This window comes from Danio rerio, chromosome 11 (genome assembly GCF_052040795.2).
Source record: "Danio rerio strain M-AB ecotype USA chromosome 11, GRCz13ab, whole genome shotgun sequence".
NCBI lineage: Eukaryota > Metazoa > Chordata > Actinopteri > Cypriniformes > Danionidae > Danio > Danio rerio.
Genome location: NC_141031.1, coordinates 46,463,996 through 46,482,828, shown reverse-complemented (window position 1 = coordinate 46,482,828; position 18,833 = coordinate 46,463,996). Strand labels below are relative to the sequence as shown.

Genomic DNA, 18,833 nt, shown 5'->3' with positions numbered 1-18,833 from the left:
CATTTCGAGAATGAAGCGCGGGCGTGGCTGGAAAACAGTGTTTAATGCATCGCTCGTCACTTCAGGAGGAGACGTGAATTAATTTAGCTAAACTGCGACATGGTCATCTTGCGGAAATATTACCAACGATCCATCAGGTAATGTTTTCCTCTCTCTCTCTCTGTTGGTAGAGCGCTGTCAACAAATATTTTCCTCTATATCCCATGATGCACAGCGCATCGGCCTACGGCAGCTAAATTAGTCCAAGAGGCGCTGTACTTTTTGCGGTTGGACCTGTTTTAGTACGGATCATATTCTCACCACAAACAAACTGCTCCACGGTTCGTTTGAAAGCGTACCGAGACCACCTCTTCAAGCAGGTCTTGGTACGCTTATTTGGTCCGCTTTTGGTGCGCACTTGAGTACGATTGCTGCATTCACACCTGCCCAAACGAACCGCACCAAAAATCAAAACGAACTCTAGTGCGATTCAATCAAACTAAACAAGGCAGGTGTGAAAGCACCCTTAGTGTAGCTGCTGCAGTTCACTGAACGGCCACTGGTGGCACCAGTGATTTAATGATCAGAAAATATTCAGTGCGGCACGGTGGCTTAGTGGTTAGTACTGTGGCCTCACAGCAAGAATGTCGCTGGTTCGAGTCCCGGCTGGGTCAGTTGGCGTTTCTGTGTGGAGTTTGAATGTTCTCCCAATGTTGGCGTGAGTTCCATCCGGGAGCTCCTGTTTACCCCACAGTCCAAACACAAGCGCTATAGGAGTATTGATGAACTAAATTGGCTGTAGTGTATAAGTGTGTGTGTGAATGAGTGTGTATGGGTGTTTTCCAGTATAGGGTGGTGGCTTGAAGGCCATCCGCTGTGTAAAATCAATGCTGGCATTCATCAGAAGTTACTACCTGTTTCTGAATGCTCTAAGAACAAAAGACACGTTTACATGATGATCGCATTATAAGTATCATATAGGCCTTTAGGAAATTCTGGCTTATTTAAAGTCAAATTGAGCAAAATATGGACTAACCCAAACATTGGGTTAAACTTGGTCCTATGCTGGCCAATTTAATTAACTAAATTAGTCCAATTAAATCAGTCATAATAATCCAGCATTATTCAGAGTGAATCTCATGTCATATGGTTACATAAGTGAGAACATTTAAATAATGTTTTGACTGATTCGACAATATTCACATGTTCATAACTCAGAGGGAACGTTTGCAAAACCTTACAGAACATATTTGTGTAAGCAGATGGAAACTTCAATTCAGCACTTTGTCTTGGTTTTCAGAGGGAAAGCCACAGAAAAAAAAGCCACTAGTTCTTGTTATCGGTCTGTCAGAGCAGAAAACAGATAAAGCTGCAGCTGATCTTCTACTCACTTGTCTTTGGGCACCTGAGGGTCCATGTCTGCCAAAAACACAACACACACGCTGGCTTTTACTGTTCAGACACCTGCAAGAAACAGAGATCACAAACACTGTCAGAAAAAGTGAAAAGAGTTTAGCGAAAAATATATAAACTTATAGGAAACATCAGATCATATACTCTAAAACACATCTAATTTCAGCATGTTCAGTTTAAATTGCATTAAAAACATTATCTCAATGTTGGGTTTGTCCATATTTGACCCAACACTGGGTTAATATTTCTAATGGAATTTAAATGAGACTTTTTTTACCCATTGGTTGGGTTTGTCTATATTTTGCACCACTGTTTGGGGTATTATTTTAAATGAAATTTAAATTGCACTTTTTTAACCCAACAGTTGGTTTGTCCATTTTTGACCCATTGTTGGATTAATGTTTTAAATGAAAATTAAGTAACACTTTTTAACCCAATGGTTGGTTTGTCCATTTTTGACTCAACATTTGGTTAATGTTTTAACTGAAATTTAAATGATGTTTTTAACCCACTGGTTTGGTTTGTCCATATTTGACCTGAGATTTGGTTAATATTTTAGGTTTAATTTTAGTAGCGCTTTTACCCCAATTGTTGTGTTTGTCCATTTTTGCCCCATGGGTTAATATTTTCAATGAAATTTAAATATCACTTTTTTTAACCCAATGCTTAGGTTTGTTCACTTTTGTGCCATTGTTTGTTTAATATTTGCAAATATAATTTAAATGACACTTTTACCCCAACAAATGGGGTAGTCTGTATTTGAACCCAAAGTTGAGTTAATATTTTAAAATCAATTTAAATTATTTATTTTTACCCAATGGTTTGGTTTGTCCATTTTTGACCCAATGTTGAATTAATATTTAAAATTGTGTTTAAATAACAGTTTTAACCCAATGGTTGGGTTTGTCCATCTTTGACATGAAGTTTGGTTTATATTTTTATCTAAATTTAAATAACACTTTTTTTTACTCAGTGGTTGGGTTTTTCCATTTTTGACATTATTGGATTAATATTTTTAATTTAATAAAAAAAAAAAAAAATCGACCCAATGGTTGGGTTTGTGGATTTTTGTGCCAATGTAGGGTTATTATTTTCAACTAAATTTAAATTACACGTTTTAACACACTGGTTTGTTCATTTTTGACCCAACATTTGGATAAAAAATGCAATTAAATTTAAATTACACTTTTAACCCAATGGCTGAGTTAGTTTGTATTTGACCCAAAGTTGGGTTAACATTTTCAACCAAATTTAAATGACACTTTAAAAACCCAATGGTTGGGTTTGTCAATTTTTGTGCCATTGTTGGGTCATTATTTTCAGTTAAATTTAAATTACACTTTTTAACACAATGGTTGGGTTTGTTAATTTTGACCCAACATTGGGTTAATATTTTGAATTAAATTAAATTAAATGCACAGGTTTGTCCATAACCCAGCATTTTTTAAGTGTGTAATGATATATATCAGAAATACAGAACTCATAGTCAGAATTACAATACATAATTAAAAAATAAAGTAAAGCATATTATAAAAGACATATTTATACAGATTTTTTTAAAAGAGCGGAACAAAGATTTTACTGTTAATTTATTTCATTAGTTTAAATCTAAAAAGAAAAACAACTATTAAAAAAGCTTAATTTTCTTCATGCTTGATATTTTTTAGTTTTTGACCCTTTAGAGGAAATATGACAAAAACAAATTTACACAGTAAACATACGAATATTTACAATAAATGCATATTCATGAATTCATAAGACCTACAAACATACAAATGTTTCCAAGTTATTAAAACAATGTAAAAATAAACTGCATTTTGTTTGGACTTTGGGATGAAATCTAACATCTTTACAGGTACTTTAAGTGCAAGAATCATAAGCATAAAAGAAAAACATATTTACACATATGTAGAGTATTAAACACCCTACTTCAACAATACAACAACACTCCAAAACTAACCAGAGTTTCACAATCACTGTGAATAATTGAAAAAGTGAAGTGAAATACTTACAGAGTCTCATGAACAGCAGCACTCATGTATTTTCACACTATTTGTGCTTTATAGAGCTGCGGGAAACTTACTGAAGCTCCTGCATGAGTGGCCCCGCCCCTGTGTTTTATCTGACCCCGCCCCCTCATACATATGTATTGAGGGGCTGCAGGCTTAAACTGATATGTTGCTTATCTTTTGCACCAGCAACATCCAGACACCCAGAAAAACACAACTGAAACACTGCAGCACAACAGCCACTGAAACCCACTTGGATTTACTGTGTTTATTTGGTAAATGCTTGTTTAAAATGTTTAGAAATAAATAAATAAAAATAAATAAATAAAAATAAATAAATAAAAATATAAATAACATTTCTTGATTTATTTTGTAATATAAAGTCATTTATAGCCTTTTGTTTTGATTTCATTAAAATGACAACTGGTCAGATTAACAAATTTATTTAGTTTTTATTAGTTGTGACTGAAAATCACACCAAATTTTAATCACAATTGAAATTCTGAGGAATGGAAATTTAAGAAAACCTTTTTATTTTTATTTTTACTAAGTTTTATGTGTGTATGTGCATGTACATTTTATTATTGTATTAATGTTTGCTTATTACAAATAATAATATTGTTTTATTAAATAAATATTAGTAATAATTATTAATTCATTTATTTTATTTTCAGCTTAGTCCCTTTATTATCTGGGGTCGCCACAGCGGAATGAACCGCAAACTTATCCAGCATGTTCGCTTATACAACCGATGCCCTTCCAGCCACAACCCATCACTGGGAAGCATCATTCACAAACACATACCTCAGACAATTTAGCCTACCCAATTCACCTGTACCGCATGTGTTTGGACTGTGGGGGAAACCGGAGCACCCGGAGGAAACCCACGTGAACTTATCCAGCATATGTTTTACGCAGTGGATGCCCTTCCAGCTGCAACTCAGTACTGGGAAAAATCCATACACACTCATTCACACTCATACACTACAGACAATTTTATTCAATTCACCTATAGTGTGTTTGGACTGTAAACACCACACAGGAAAGCCATGCCAACACTAGGAGAACATGCAAACTCTACACAGAAACACAAACTGACCCAGACGAGGCTCAACCAGCGACCTTCTTGCTGTGAGGCACTCTTGCTACCCACTGCGCCACTGTTACACCTAATATATATATATATATATATATATATATATATATATATATATATATATATATATATATATATATATATATATATATATATATATATATATATATATATATATATATATATATACCAGTTTGTCCAGTTAGCTCGCCATGTACATCGAAGGACATCAGACGCAGAAAAAAGTTAACTACGACGATGGAATTCGAGTCTGGTGAAGAACAGTGCCAGAAAGTAGTTAAGGCAAAAACAAATGCCAAAACCTAAATAAATAACAGGGTGAGAATGTGGTAAAATCTGAAAATGTGGTAAAAATCACACCAGGGCTTTTCCTTTTCTGCATTGCTTTTTAAAACTGTAGGTTGAGTTTAGGAAAGTGGGTCGGTCAATCTGTGCTTTTGAAAACACTATTGGTTGGGTTTAGGGAAGGAGAAGGTTGGGTAAGTCGATCAGTCAGTCAGTCAGTTGACAGCGGCCTCTGGTGGATTTATGAGAGAACAGCAGGTGTAAATGGCAGAAATTTAAGATCTTGGTGCTCTCCAGAAACGTATATAGAGGTACGTATTCAGAATGAGCCTGGGTTGTGTTACGACAACCCAGCCCTTTTTTAGAGTGTGATTAAATGTAAAATTACCATTACTCTTAACCCTTTAAGCTGCACTCTATGAATTATTTGTCCTATTTTGGTGGTGTAGTTTAGAGTGGTGTTCCTGATACAAAAATAATACAAGTTGTGATAACCTACACTGTAAAAAAATATCCATAAACTATCAGTTTTATATATTTTGTGATTCATTTTTTATTTTCTCACCTTTATTTATGCTTTTGAATTGCATTATAGGATCTTGAGCTTTCTTTAAACAACTTTGAACCTGGAAAAGTGACTTTTGTGAACATTTGTAATAGTCTGCAGTGCTATATTGTCTGTGTTGTTGTTGTATATTAAGCTACAGAAACCTTCTAATGAACTACCAGCACATTTTCTGTTATTTTACAGACTTATTTCTCTAGATATTATTATTTTGTATACATTATATTATTTCAAACAACTAAAATGTCAATAAAAGTCACTTTGTTAAACTGTAGAGTTGAATTTTCAACATAAAATGTGGACAGAGCAGACATCAACATCCCATAATGCAATTCATAACCGTAAATAAATGACTAAATAAATCACAAAATACAGATATGGTATTTAACAGATATTTTTGCAGTGTATAGACAAAAGGTGAAGGCTACTATGCACAATTGGTTGCAGCTGGTTATTATGCAAAATGAATATATGCATTGAAAGATTGGATATGTAAAAACTGTCACTGGAAACAGCAGGCATCATGAATGAAACAAATGCATAAAAATGCTGAAGTGAGGAAAGTGAATCACAAGACCTTCGCGGATATGGGAAGTGTGTTTTGTGCACAAGTCATGAGCGAGTTTAGCTGAGGTCTGTGTGTGTGTGTTTTCTGCTTCTCCTCACAGACACCTCGGCTCCAGATGAGCTCTGCAGTACCAGCATGCTGTAGATACAGCTTTCAGAAACACTGAAACACCGGCCAAATACTTCAGCTGACACAACCTGGAGCTCAGCTGAAAGAGTGTTTGGCTTGTGTTTTGGGTAAGTTATGTGTGATGGGATACGTCCAATCAAAGAGAGATATTCCCACTGAAAGTTCTGCAGATAAGAGCTGAAATACAACTTGGCAAAATCCTCCATGGAAAGAAACACAGTAAATTACAGCGGCACCACCCTGCTGCAAACCGAGCATGTGCAGATTCATGTGATGGTATGAAATATCATAGTAGAATATAAATGAAGGATATACATATATAATGATGAATAACATACAAAGAAATTAAATCTAATAACAAAATATTTTTCAAAATGGTGCATAACAATAAACAATAGGATTGATAATATTGTAGTGAAATAATATAACAAAATAATAGAACATTATTAATAAAACAATATAAATACAAACGATATATATGATATAAATATAATTAATATAACCAATAATAAATATAAATAATAATTCATTAATTTTACATATTATGTATATTATCTGATATATCTATTTTTAAATATCTATCTGTCTGTCCGTCTGTCCGTCCATCCATCCATCCATCCATCCATCCATCCACCCATTCATCCATCCATCCATCCATCCATCCATCCATCCATATATATATATATATATATATATATATATATATATATATATATATATATATATATATATATATATATATATATATACATACATTTATATATATATATATATATATATATATATATATATATATATATATATATATATATATATATATATATATATATATATATATAATAATTGAACTAATTGTTTTTATTAAAACAAACATATAATTAAAATATAAACTGATATATTAAACAAATTAATTTATTCATATCTGCTATGGTCATAGTAGAGGAGAAGTTTTCTTTTTCATTAGCGTGAACAGTCTGTTCATGTATAAAGTGTCATATAAATACAAATAAATAAAAACATTTTTCAAAATCTGATCACTTTAGGTGCAATGTTGACAGTATTTTTGACGGAAACAACGCAGTTACCCGCCCAAACCGCATTCAATGCAATAACTATCACTTTTATAACATATGAATGAAATAAAATGATCCATAAATGTAAACTTCATAATATGAAACTACAATACCATAGGCGCGATCGGGCGCGATCAGTCAAAGACTACAAATCCCATGAGTCCATCTGTCATATTGGCGCCCTTTCAATTAGAGCAATATTGCTGTGTTTAATCATTAAAATCGAACCAAATCATCAGCGATTTAAGGAATATATCGCTTTTTCCTGATTCTTCGACTGAAGTAAGTAATATTCTTAACTATTTCTACAGTTAGTTGTTTGTTGTTGTGAAGCTGCTCTGGTAACATTCGTTTGGATTGTTTTAACAGTCGAACTTTGGTTACAGTTCGTTAACTTAAATAAAACCCATAATACAACAGTTAAAGCTTTCAGGGATATATATAAAGCATTATAGACAGTCATAGTCGTTTTACTAACGAGTGTTTGATGATGAAATTGTGTATGAATCTCCTGGGTGAATTCATATTGTGTTTATGCTAGTTTCTAATGGCTGAACAAACTCAATTAATGCCACTTATCTATAAAAATACATTTACTGTTAACAGCTGTTTGAAAACGTTTAACATTCTTGAAACTATTGTAAGGTATATTTAATTTACCCCTTTTTTTGTGGATCATAAAATGTGCTGTACTTTATGGCCTTTTCTTCTCCATGTGATTAGTCAGTTGTTGTCAGTATGCCCCATGTCAAATGCTTATTGTATTAAGGTGAAGCTGGTTTTATATTCGCACATACAGACAATTCCTGTTATCGCTAGAATAAGAAACAGCTGTTTGGATACTTATGCTATGTCAATATGGAGGTTTAAAATATATTAATAATCATAAACACCTCAATACAAGATTGAGTCATTGAACTGATCTGAATCAACATCAGCTTGCCTTCTGCTTTATTGTGGTTAAAATTGAATGTATTGCAGAATTGAACAATGTTCTTGTTTATCACTGATAAATGTTTTTCATGAAATGACTAATAAGGGGAGGTTTTGTTACTCACATTTTAATTTATGTCTCATAATCTGTAAATGAGCCTGTTTTCAGCATTATGTTTAAGGGCGTAAGGTATAGGGACGTTTAGGAAAAGTTGTCAGATTATGCAATTTAATAAAATGATTAGTTATTCATTACACAGTCACCTTTAGGGCTCAACTGTTTTTTCCCCTACCAAACAAGTAGTGCTACTAATCACAAAAAAATGAAACCTCTGTCTGTAAACTCAGTTTTAATGATTATTTATTTGCATTTATATTTTTTATAATGAAAATCATTAATATGCTTTTATGTTCCTAAAAGTGAAAATAAATAAATATGTAAATTAATAAATAAACAATTAGAAATACTTAATTAAAAACACCTGGTTGTTCAGTCAATTTATCTACTATGGTGTAATAATCACAAAAAGTAAATTAATATGAACCTTTTATTTTATTTTAACATTTAACATTCATTCATTTTCTTTTCGGCTTAGTCCCTTTATTAATCTGGGGTCGCCACCGCAGAATGAACCGCCAACTTATCCAGCATGTTGTTATGCAGCGGATGCCCTTCCAGCCGCAACCCATCTCTGGGAAACATCCACACACTCGTTCACACTCATATACTACCGACAATTTAGCCTACCCAATTCACCTGCACCCGTGTCTTTGGACTGTGGGGGAGACCAGAGCATCCGGAGGAAACCCACGCGAAGGCAGGGAGAACATGCAAACTCCACACAGAAACGCCAACTGACCCAGCCGGAGCTCGAACCAGCAACCTTCTTGCTGTGAGGCGACAGCACTACCTTCTGCGCTGCTGCATCGCCAATAAACATAATATATATATATATATATATATATTTTTTATTATAATTAACATTAAGATTTCTTTTAAAATTATAATTCATTAAAATTAGTTTACAAAAATATTAATACATTTATGAATGATAATCTAATTTAACATAATTTATCAAATGTCTAATTTATTTTATCAAAGCTCATAAAGCTCTTTATATATTTTGCTTTTATTGTAATAAATAAAGCTTAAGATTATACCAAATGTTATAGTTTCATTTACCTATTTATTAAAAAAAAATTATATATATATATATATATATATATATATATATATATATATATATATATATATATATATATATATATATATATATATATATATATAACATATATATATATATATATATATATATATATATATATATATATATATTTATATATATATATATATATATATATATATATATATATATATATATATATATATATAAATAACATGTTATATATATATGATATATGTTACATAATATATGTTCACTATATGTTATATAGTGGCCTGATCAAAACAGTGACCTTAAGACTGAGTAATGGAAACCTTTGTCTTAGCAAATACTGCTAATAAACTTTAAAAGCCATGAATATATGCATGTAAAAGACCATCCTATGTGAACGTGTACTATTTATAACCTCTGAATACACAATCATTAAAATCCTCCACCCAACAACAGCATTGCATACTCTGATTTGACTCTCCATATCTGGTCTGAATACTTTTCACTGCAAGATAAGACACGTTTCAGAGCACTGCTGGTCGTTTCCATCCACCGAATTTTATGCACATTTTGAAATATTGCATAAAAAATACTTAACGGAAACATCAAGATACGCATGCAATGTGAAAATGTAAATTAAAAGCATTTGCACACACTTGAGAAGGACAAACATTTTGTCCGACGAGAAATAATGTGCGTAAACTCCAATGCAACACATTTGGGGAATAAATCTGTGCATGCGCTTCATCAGTCTGCGTGATGTGATTTAGTTTTTGACAGATGATGATCAGATAAAAATGTGTGTGATGGGACAAATTAATAGCAGCTCATGTTTCCAGCTCTACATTATAAAAGATCTGCTGCCTCAGCCATCAGTCCGTCATCACAGTGCTTCAGTATTATTATTCTCCAATTATTAATCCCTCCAGAACTGTCTTGAGCATCAGTCTACGCTCCCGAAGAGCCTCTCACACCTCCAAAAGCCACCCCATTCACTACGTTCATTATGTTTTGTCTTCGTCTTCTGAGGCACAACTCATTTATTGGAGAACAAACACCATGGTGGCAAATCCCAATGTATTAAACTACACTCTTCTGATCAATATTTGCGCATGCTTATCGTGAAGTGTTGATTTAATTCATTTATTTTTCTCATTGGATGGAAACCAAGTGTGCCGCAAGCCTACGTTTGAGTGAAGGTTTCGGCCGTTAGATCGCCCCCTGGGGGCTGGCTGCAGTACAAGTCATAAAGCCCGCCTCCTCCGTGTTAATGAAGGAGACTTGAGCCCAAATAAAAAAAAATTATTACACTTGCAATAAAATGTCCCGAAAGATAGTTCTGGTCGATTAAGGCACTGGTTATTGTGCTGAAATAGGTGCAGATCTTCATTTTTGTAAACAGTTTGTTTTTAGCAGTAATTTAATGCTGGGCGTGTCATCGTGATTGACAGCTGTGATTGACAGTTTCTCAAAGCGCGGCGTCTGAGCTTCGGCAGAAGACTGAAGTAGACTGAAATGTTATTATTCGATTTCTGTGTTATTTTACCATGACAAAATGAGTTCAGCAGTAAACTATAGTTTCTGACATACATGATCCTGGTGGAACACTGTTTATTCGCTAAGTTCAGGGCTTTTTTCGGGCTTTATTAGTTTGCTGATACACGCCTAGCCACCCAGATAGCAAAACACAGTTCCGGCTAGATTCTCGCCTGCCGGAGACTTATCTCTTAGAGCTCAGACTGACTAATGTTACCTCTGCTGGACCTACTCCGGATGCCTGGACTCACTACCCAATTCCAGCCCGAGTCAATCGAGCCAGATGCGGCGGCCGAGCGAGCAGGCGCTGCCGCATGCGAGCCGGAATCAGCCCGCGACGCCGCGAGTAAGTTATGCGCTGCGGCCTGGAGCTGGCGCGATTGAATATATAAAACCCTCATATTTGTTAACGTTATTACATCCATTTGTGTTGATATGACAGCAAACGCATGCTGAGAAGTTCGGGGGGCGTGGTTGATTTTACATAAAGCGTTTGATTGGAAGCTCGACTCCGCTCATTTTCGCGGCTCCTCCTCAGGCTCCATCAGACAGTCCTTCTGCGCATGTCATGGCTCCAATTTCAGCAGTCTTTTGCGACAGTTTGTGCCCGTCAAGCAGGTGTTTTGCCCTCAAGGCGTTCAATGGGAAAAGGGGCTGTCGCGTCATCCATATTTTTTACAGTCATTGATGGAAACGCTCCTTCAATTGCAAATGTTTTTATGCAAAATTCCAGTTTTTCGCATGAATCTAATTTGCATCTTGGAATGAAAACGCAGCTATTGATTCAAGGAAAGAGACTCTCTATCAGTAACACAATCTCAATTGTTGCTCCTTAACATCTGAGAAAGAAAACACACAACAGACACACATCATTAGCACTCATTCTGTACAAGACAATGAGCAAACTAATACAAACAAAGCTGGAGGCTGTTGATGGTGTGTTTGTTGAGCTGAGGAAGCATGTGAGCGTCAGATAGACACACACACACACACTCACACTGGTGTGTGTTTGCTGAGTCAGTGATTCCTCCGGCTCTTCTCTGTCAAATCAGAGGAACGGTGTGTAAACAGGACAGAAACAAACACTGAAAACACTCGCTGGAAATGGAAATGCAGGAGGAAACAGACGCTTGTGTTGAGAGAGAACTGCGGGTTATAATGTCCTCCTCACTATTTTATTACTACCTCATTACTACCTTACTACCTTATTACTACCTCACTATTTTTTTACTACCTCACTAATTTAATTTAATTTAATTTAATTTAATTTAATTTAATTTAATTTAATTTAATTTAATTTAATTACATTTTCTGAAATATGACAGTAACTTTATAGGACGAAATATGGTTAATTAAAAAAAAATGTTTATAGCGGAATATGCTAACACAAATTGATTTAGAACCAAATATGATTAATTTAATCAAGTTTTAGTTGATTTATCTTTAATATGAAATATAATATATGAATTATAGTTCTACAATTTTTATATGGGCATATGTTAATACTGCTTGATTAATAAAAATTTTCTTAAATATAAGGTAGTATATGTGTAATTTTATGGTATGGAATATGGGTCATTTTGAAATAAGGCAAATTTTACAGTGGAATATGCCAATGCTTGATTTAGTACCAAATTTGATAAATTAATTTAGTTTTGGTTTATTTATCTTTAATATTAAATGTATGAATTAGGGCTGTGTGATTAATCGTAATCGAATCACAATCGCAATTTGAAACGTTGCGATTAGCTAAATCGCAAGAGGCTGCGATATGAAATATACAGTATATAGATAATTTAATTTCCCCCACCCTGAGCAAATGCTTGACTGCCACCTGTGTGTCAATTAGCCAATTGAGTGAGCACACTTTCATTCTGCCCAATCAGGATTGTGCAACTGAACTATGCGGAACACACACAATAAAAACAAACAAACAAACAGGAAACCACGAACAAGTGGGATGACAGCGTCTGCCGCTTAAGTAGCACACTGTAAAAAAACATTATGGTTTATTTCCAGCTGGGGTCGTTAAATTATAGACATTTACTGTAAAATAACGGGCGTTAATTACAGAAATGTTCTTAAATTTTAATTTCTGTAATTCAACCTCTGTTATTTTACAGTAAATTTCTGTAATTTAACGGCTTTTATTTGACTTTGTTTCCGGCACCACAGCTGCCAAAATTACAGATTTGTTTTACCGTGCATTAATAAACAAATTCATATCAAAGGAAAACAGCATGTCAGTAATATGGGAACGTTTTGGTTTTAAAGTCACAGACACCGAACAAAAACAGGTCATTTGTAAGAGCTGTCGCGGAATTGTTGCCACAGCACAAAGAAATACAACAACCAGCCCCTAATATATATAAAGTAATATATGAGTTATAATTGTAAATATTTCACAGATCATGATGAAATTGATTTCACAATCCAAAAAATCTGGGTTCTATATAAATGTTTACCATTTTCATGTCACCATGGCGGTTCATTCCGCTGTGGCGACCCCAGATTAATAAAGGGACTAAGCCGAAAATAAAATGAATGCATGTCACTATATTGTGCAACAACAACACTATTTATAGACAAATGCACTTATATATTTAACAACAAACTCAGTCTATATTTTAATTTGCGCATAATATACATACAATAGTGTGCATATTGTAATGCATTTGTTGAATTGTATATTTTATATTTGCTTATTTTTTAATTCCTTTATTATTTATTTTTGTCCCGTCACTGTCATTTTGTTACACTGTGAATAACGAAAAGAAATCATGTGTGTATATACTTGACAAACTCTTTCTGATTCTAATGTATACGGTACATTAGTGCTGTCAATCCATTAGTCACATCCAAAATAAGGTTGTATTTACAGAATAAATGTGTTTATTCTCTGTGTGTGTGTGTGTGTGTGTGTATACAGATATAAAATTTGGTTCAGACTGTTGTTTTTATGTCTTTTAAGTCAGTTTTAAGTCTTTTAAGTCTTGGTAAAACAAAGAATTATGGCATAATTTACTATTTGTACCCTTTTTTTATTAATCAAAATGGATCTGCTCTTACCTTAACTGAACCGTTCTCAACTTGTTTTCCTTGTTTGTTGCTCCTCCAGCTTTTATTAATGGACTTCAGCGTGTCGCTCCTCCAGACAGAAAACTTTAAAAAGTGCAGTTCACTATTACGCAATATTTAATGCAGGTACATGCCTGTTTCTGTCACGCTGATGTCAGATTTTTTTGCAAACCAAATATTAGCAGTCTGTGTGATAACATAAAGCAGTCAGAATCTGTGTGGTTTACAGTGAACAGACTGGAGAAACGGTTTTAACTTGCTGAACTGCAGTGAAAACAGTATTATTAGCTCAATAATAATAGTCTCAAAGTCTCAAACAACTCATAGAACACATTAAAATCTCATAATGAGGAAAAGCAGCAATTTCACTTAAAAAGCAAAGCTGATAAATCAGAGATCCAGCGAGTGTTTCTGCTCTGATGCAATGCTGTTTGTCTGATAATTCAGAGAATCATTAACTACCCATAAAGGGTGTGTTCATTGATTAATCATTTCAGACTAATTCACTATTAATTGACGTTCACCTTCATTCAGTATTTTTTTGTTGAGGGATAATTAGATTTTTTTTCATCCAAAATAACAGCATGCAAGATTTATGAACTCAAAAAACTTTGACCACTATTTTATTACTATTCATATTTTTGATTTTCAGTAATTTACAAACTTTATTACTTTTAATTTTTTAAAATGTGCAGAACATAACTAAATGTGGTAATTCAGATAACAAAGCAATTTGTTTAAATAATAATAGTTATTACATATTTAAATTGATATAATATTAATAATAATTAATTTTGTGAGTTTCATATAGTGCATATTATACAAAAAATACAAAAAATAGCTAAATGCGGTAAATCAGATGAAGCTAATTATTTTAATAATAATAGTTTATGTTACATAATTAATAAATTGATATAAGAATAACAATAATAATAATCGTTTTTTAAAATGGAGTTTCATAATGAAAATTATACTTTGTCGTTTTTCAAAAAATCAAGAAATGTAGTAATTGAGATGACAGCAATTAATTTTAATAATAATTCATATTAAAAAATATTAAAATTAAGTAATAATAATTCATTTTCTATTTAAATTAATATAATAATAATAATAATAAATGTGTATTTCATATTATACATTATATGTATTACAAACAATATGAAACAATCTAATCATTTAAAACATTTAAAACATTTTTAATAATTTTATCTTTTCATCTTGTTAACACTATTATGTGTTTATTGACATTATAAGTGTTAGCATGAAACAAAATGGTAAATAATACAGCATTTATTAATCATAGACTGTGTAATTTGAATATTTAGTTAATTTAGATTTTTCAAACAATGTGTTTTCAATGTTCGTGAACAAAAAATTAACAACTACATTTTTACTTACAGATAATAAAAATATGAAGCATCTAAAGCATCCAAACAATAACTGTTTTTTGTACATTATAATATATTATTATTATTATTATTATTATTAGTATACACAATTAATTGTTATTTATTTTTTTCAATAAAAAAGTCACATAACATTAATGTTTTTGTACATGATACGTCCTAATTTTAATAAAATACAGTTTTAGAGAGCACAGATAATTCACTGGTTATTATCACTTATCACAGATGCTGAATATTCTGAGTTTGTTCACTGATGTCTGTTTTGTAAACATCCTCAAAATGAACAGTATCAGATGGTATAAATGTAGATATATATATAAATAAAACATATTTGACTATTAGTCCTACCTGTAGCAGCTGTGTGTATGTGTGCGTGCGTGCGTGCGTGCGTGCGTGTGTGTGTGTGTTTGAACTCTGTTCTGTGCAGCAGAAGTTCAAAGAGCATCAGGTCTGTTATCTGCAGGAATTCTCTCCGTGAATGAGAGCTGACCACAATCAGCAGCGTTTATGTTTTGAAGAAGCCTAATCACTGCAGGGTCAAAGGTCAGTGGACACCATTGGTCCTGCTTCTCATACACTCCACTGACCTGCAGCTGCAACAAACCACAGCATCACACTGAGAATTGCTTTTCTTACCTAGAGTTTTTATCTCATCATAGTCTAAATATGCATTAATTCTTCAATCAAGCAGCATTTTTTTGACAAGCAAAGATGTTGTTTTGTTTTTAGAAATGTAGGATGAAAATGAAGCGAGTTTCTCCGTAAAACAAGGAAAATAATCTCCCAATGGGGTAAGTAGAATTAACAGATTGAAATATTATTATTTTGCTGACCACACTGGCAGATTATTTGGCTTGTTTTAAGGAGAAGCTCACTTTACTTTGACTTATTACTTCACAAAACAAAACCCTGCTTTTTGCTTGTCTAGAAAATGCTTCTTGATTTAAGAACGTGTTGATGTTTGGATTCAAAACAAGACAAAAAACAAAGTGCAGATGCTGTTTTAAAACCTGAAATGCCTCAATGGGGACCAATTACACAAATATTAGGGGTTTAAGCACAGTTGTGTGGCAACAGTGTGTGAATATAAGCAGCCTCTAATGGTCAAAGTGAATTAATTCATAGTTGCTGTGCTAGAGTGATATGGGTGATCATCACTAAATAAACTGAAAAAGCATGACACAACAGGACATCTGGCATTCTGTAAAACCCAATGCAAGAGTTGCTGATATGAAGTTTAAATGCAGTAATTGCCTGACAGTAAACCCCTCATATGAGCAAACAGTAAATTGCATGCACGTGACTGGAGAATGTCTAATGCCAGCTTTAGCTACAGATGTTTGACTGTCTGTCTCCCTCTGTTGGCGAAATGTTTATACTGCAGTCATGAAAGAATTGAAGAGTTCAGATGCAAAAATCTCTAAATGCCATCTGAAAACTACTTCTAAAATGAGGATTTTTCTCAGCCTCCTATGTTTTTGTTCAAGTGTTTGACTTATTCGTCACTATAAAAGTAAAATTTCAGAGCATATACATAAGAGAAAAATGCTAATCTTAGAAGAAAATATCGAACGGCATTTAGAGGTTTTTGCATCTAAACTCTTCAATTATAAAAGTTTGGAAAAAAATATAAAATCTTAACAAATATGTATTTTTGAATTTGAAAGCAATTTTAACTTTGCTACAGTTTAAGATGTGCAATGTTTTCTTACTTGTATAGACGTCTGATGTGTGATTGTATGTACACTCTAAAAATATTGCTTAGATAAAACAAAAAAAATTCACGCAACAGTTTGCATTAATATATTGAAGTTACGACAACATCTAACTGAATGAAGTTCAGACAACAAATTTTATTATGTTAGCCAAATCTTTTCCTCCGCAATCAGAGGCATTTTTACACAGCATAAACGTACATTTTTTGAGTACTCCAAAAAATAAGCTGTTTAAATTTTTTTTATTTTATTAAAATTGAAAACAAACCCAGTTGTTTTTATTTGTATTAAACCACAGGTTTTCATTGTTTTACAAAACTAAATCATGTACTGTCCCATATTATCAGTATCAAAAATAACAACAAGAAAACATCAGTGTGTGGACTTAAAAATACAAAACAACTCCTTTAGTGTGAATTATCAACCCAATTTCTTTGGGTTGCTAAAAGTTAAATATTGTTTTAAAGTAACTGCAGATATATTAACCTTTAAATTAAATTGCATTTTTAAATTGATGTAATTATCAATATTTTCCTGTTTTGAAAACTTAATAAAATTATTCTGGCAACTTAAAAGTTTAAATCTGATCAGCATTTTAGAATTTTTAAGTTAAAATAATGCATTAAACTATGTCATCCCATCAGGTGAATTTTTTTTTCCCTCTCCGCTGTCGCCACTGGCTCGCATGGTTCAGGATTGGTAGAGCTACGCATCGATGAATTTGCTCTTCAGTGTTTGAACTCTCAGTAATAATTAAATCACACTGAACTGAGCTAAACTGAACTGAACTGAACTTAAACACTAAAAAACTGAACTACACTGTTCCAGTTACTATGACCATTTATGTGAAGCTGCTTTGACACAATCTACATTGTAAAAGCGCTGTACAAATAAAGCTGAATTGAATTGAAAAAAAAATGCAGTGGTAACAGACCTTGTGAGTTACACTCTAAAAATACTGTTTAGACAAAACAAAAAAATTAACGCAACAGTTTGCATTAAAATTTTCAAGACAACATCTAACAAAATAAAGTTCAGACAATAAACTTTATTATGTTAGCCAAATCTTTTCCTCCTCAATCAGAGGTATTCTCACATAGCAAAAAACTCAGATTTTTAAGTCGAGAACTCAAAATAGGTTTTTCAAATTAAAATTGAAAACAAATCCAGTGTTATGTGCTTAATTACATGCATGTTTTCAAGTTTATAACCTCAAATAAATTAAGTATCTGAAATTGTTAAATTTTTTGTTTGTTTTCGAATTTACCATTCATGCTTGTAAGAAATACATTTAACAACAACATTTTTTTTTTGTTTGTAATTTTTAATTTGTATTAAACCACAAGTTTTCCTTTTTTTTTTTTACAAAACAAAAACATGTTCTGTCCCATATTATCAGTATAAAAAGTAACAAAAAAACATCAGTGGATTTAAAAATACAGAACAACTCCATTAGTGTGTAAAAATCGAGTTATCAACTCAATTTCGTTGGGTTGCTACAAGTTAAAAATTATTTAAAGTAACTGACAGATATATTTGCCTTTAAATTAGCCACATTTTTAAATTGATGTAATTATCGATATTTATACCTGTTTTGAAAACTTAATAAAATTACTCTGGCTACTTAAAAGTTTTAATCTAATCAGCATTTTAGAATTTTTAAGTTAAAATAGTGTATTAAACTATGTGGTGGTAGCAGACCTCTTGAGGTATTATTTACAGTGTGTTTTTTTAGAGTGTACTTGTTTGTATAAAACGATTGGTTTTCAGTAAAATAAAATCAATAAATATATGCAGGTTGTTTTAGGACCTTTCCCATTGCCCAAAATGGTCTGTCAATGTCATATGCAAT

At 32.6% G+C, this 18,833-nt stretch overlaps 2 protein-coding genes and 1 long non-coding RNA gene across 7 annotated transcripts in view; 1 reads left to right on the top strand and 2 right to left on the bottom strand.

Annotated features, from left to right (window-relative positions):
- Nucleotides 1-13,923, bottom strand: part of slc29a1b (solute carrier family 29 member 1b) — a 39,879-nt gene extending 25,956 nt beyond the window's left edge. Inside the window, exons 1-2 of one of the 2 annotated variants that reach the window (XM_087274285.1) lie at nt 13,852-13,923; nt 1,371-1,443 (exon numbers count right to left, since the gene is read on the bottom strand). In XM_087274285.1, coding sequence (XP_087130411.1) covers nt 1,371-1,396 — 26 coding nt within the window. In that variant the 5' untranslated portion in view covers nt 1,397-1,443; nt 13,852-13,923. Of the gene's footprint in view, nt 1-1,370; nt 1,444-3,404; nt 3,450-13,851 lie in introns of those variants that run through there. The other variant, XM_087274286.1, reaches the window with a different exon arrangement.
- traf3ip2b (TRAF3 interacting protein 2b) overlaps nt 1-18,833 on the bottom strand; it is an 872,991-nt gene that overhangs the window by 716,676 nt on the left and 137,482 nt on the right. The gene's annotated exons all lie outside the window — the stretch shown is intronic.
- The window catches only part of LOC147841917 (uncharacterized), a 202,366-nt gene continuing 190,847 nt past the window's right edge, over nt 7,315-18,833 (top strand). For all 3 annotated transcript variants that reach the window (XR_015503030.1, XR_015503029.1, XR_015503031.1), the window contains exon 1: nt 7,315-7,420. This is a non-coding gene — a long non-coding RNA (uncharacterized LOC147841917). The remainder of the gene's footprint in view (nt 7,421-18,833) is intronic.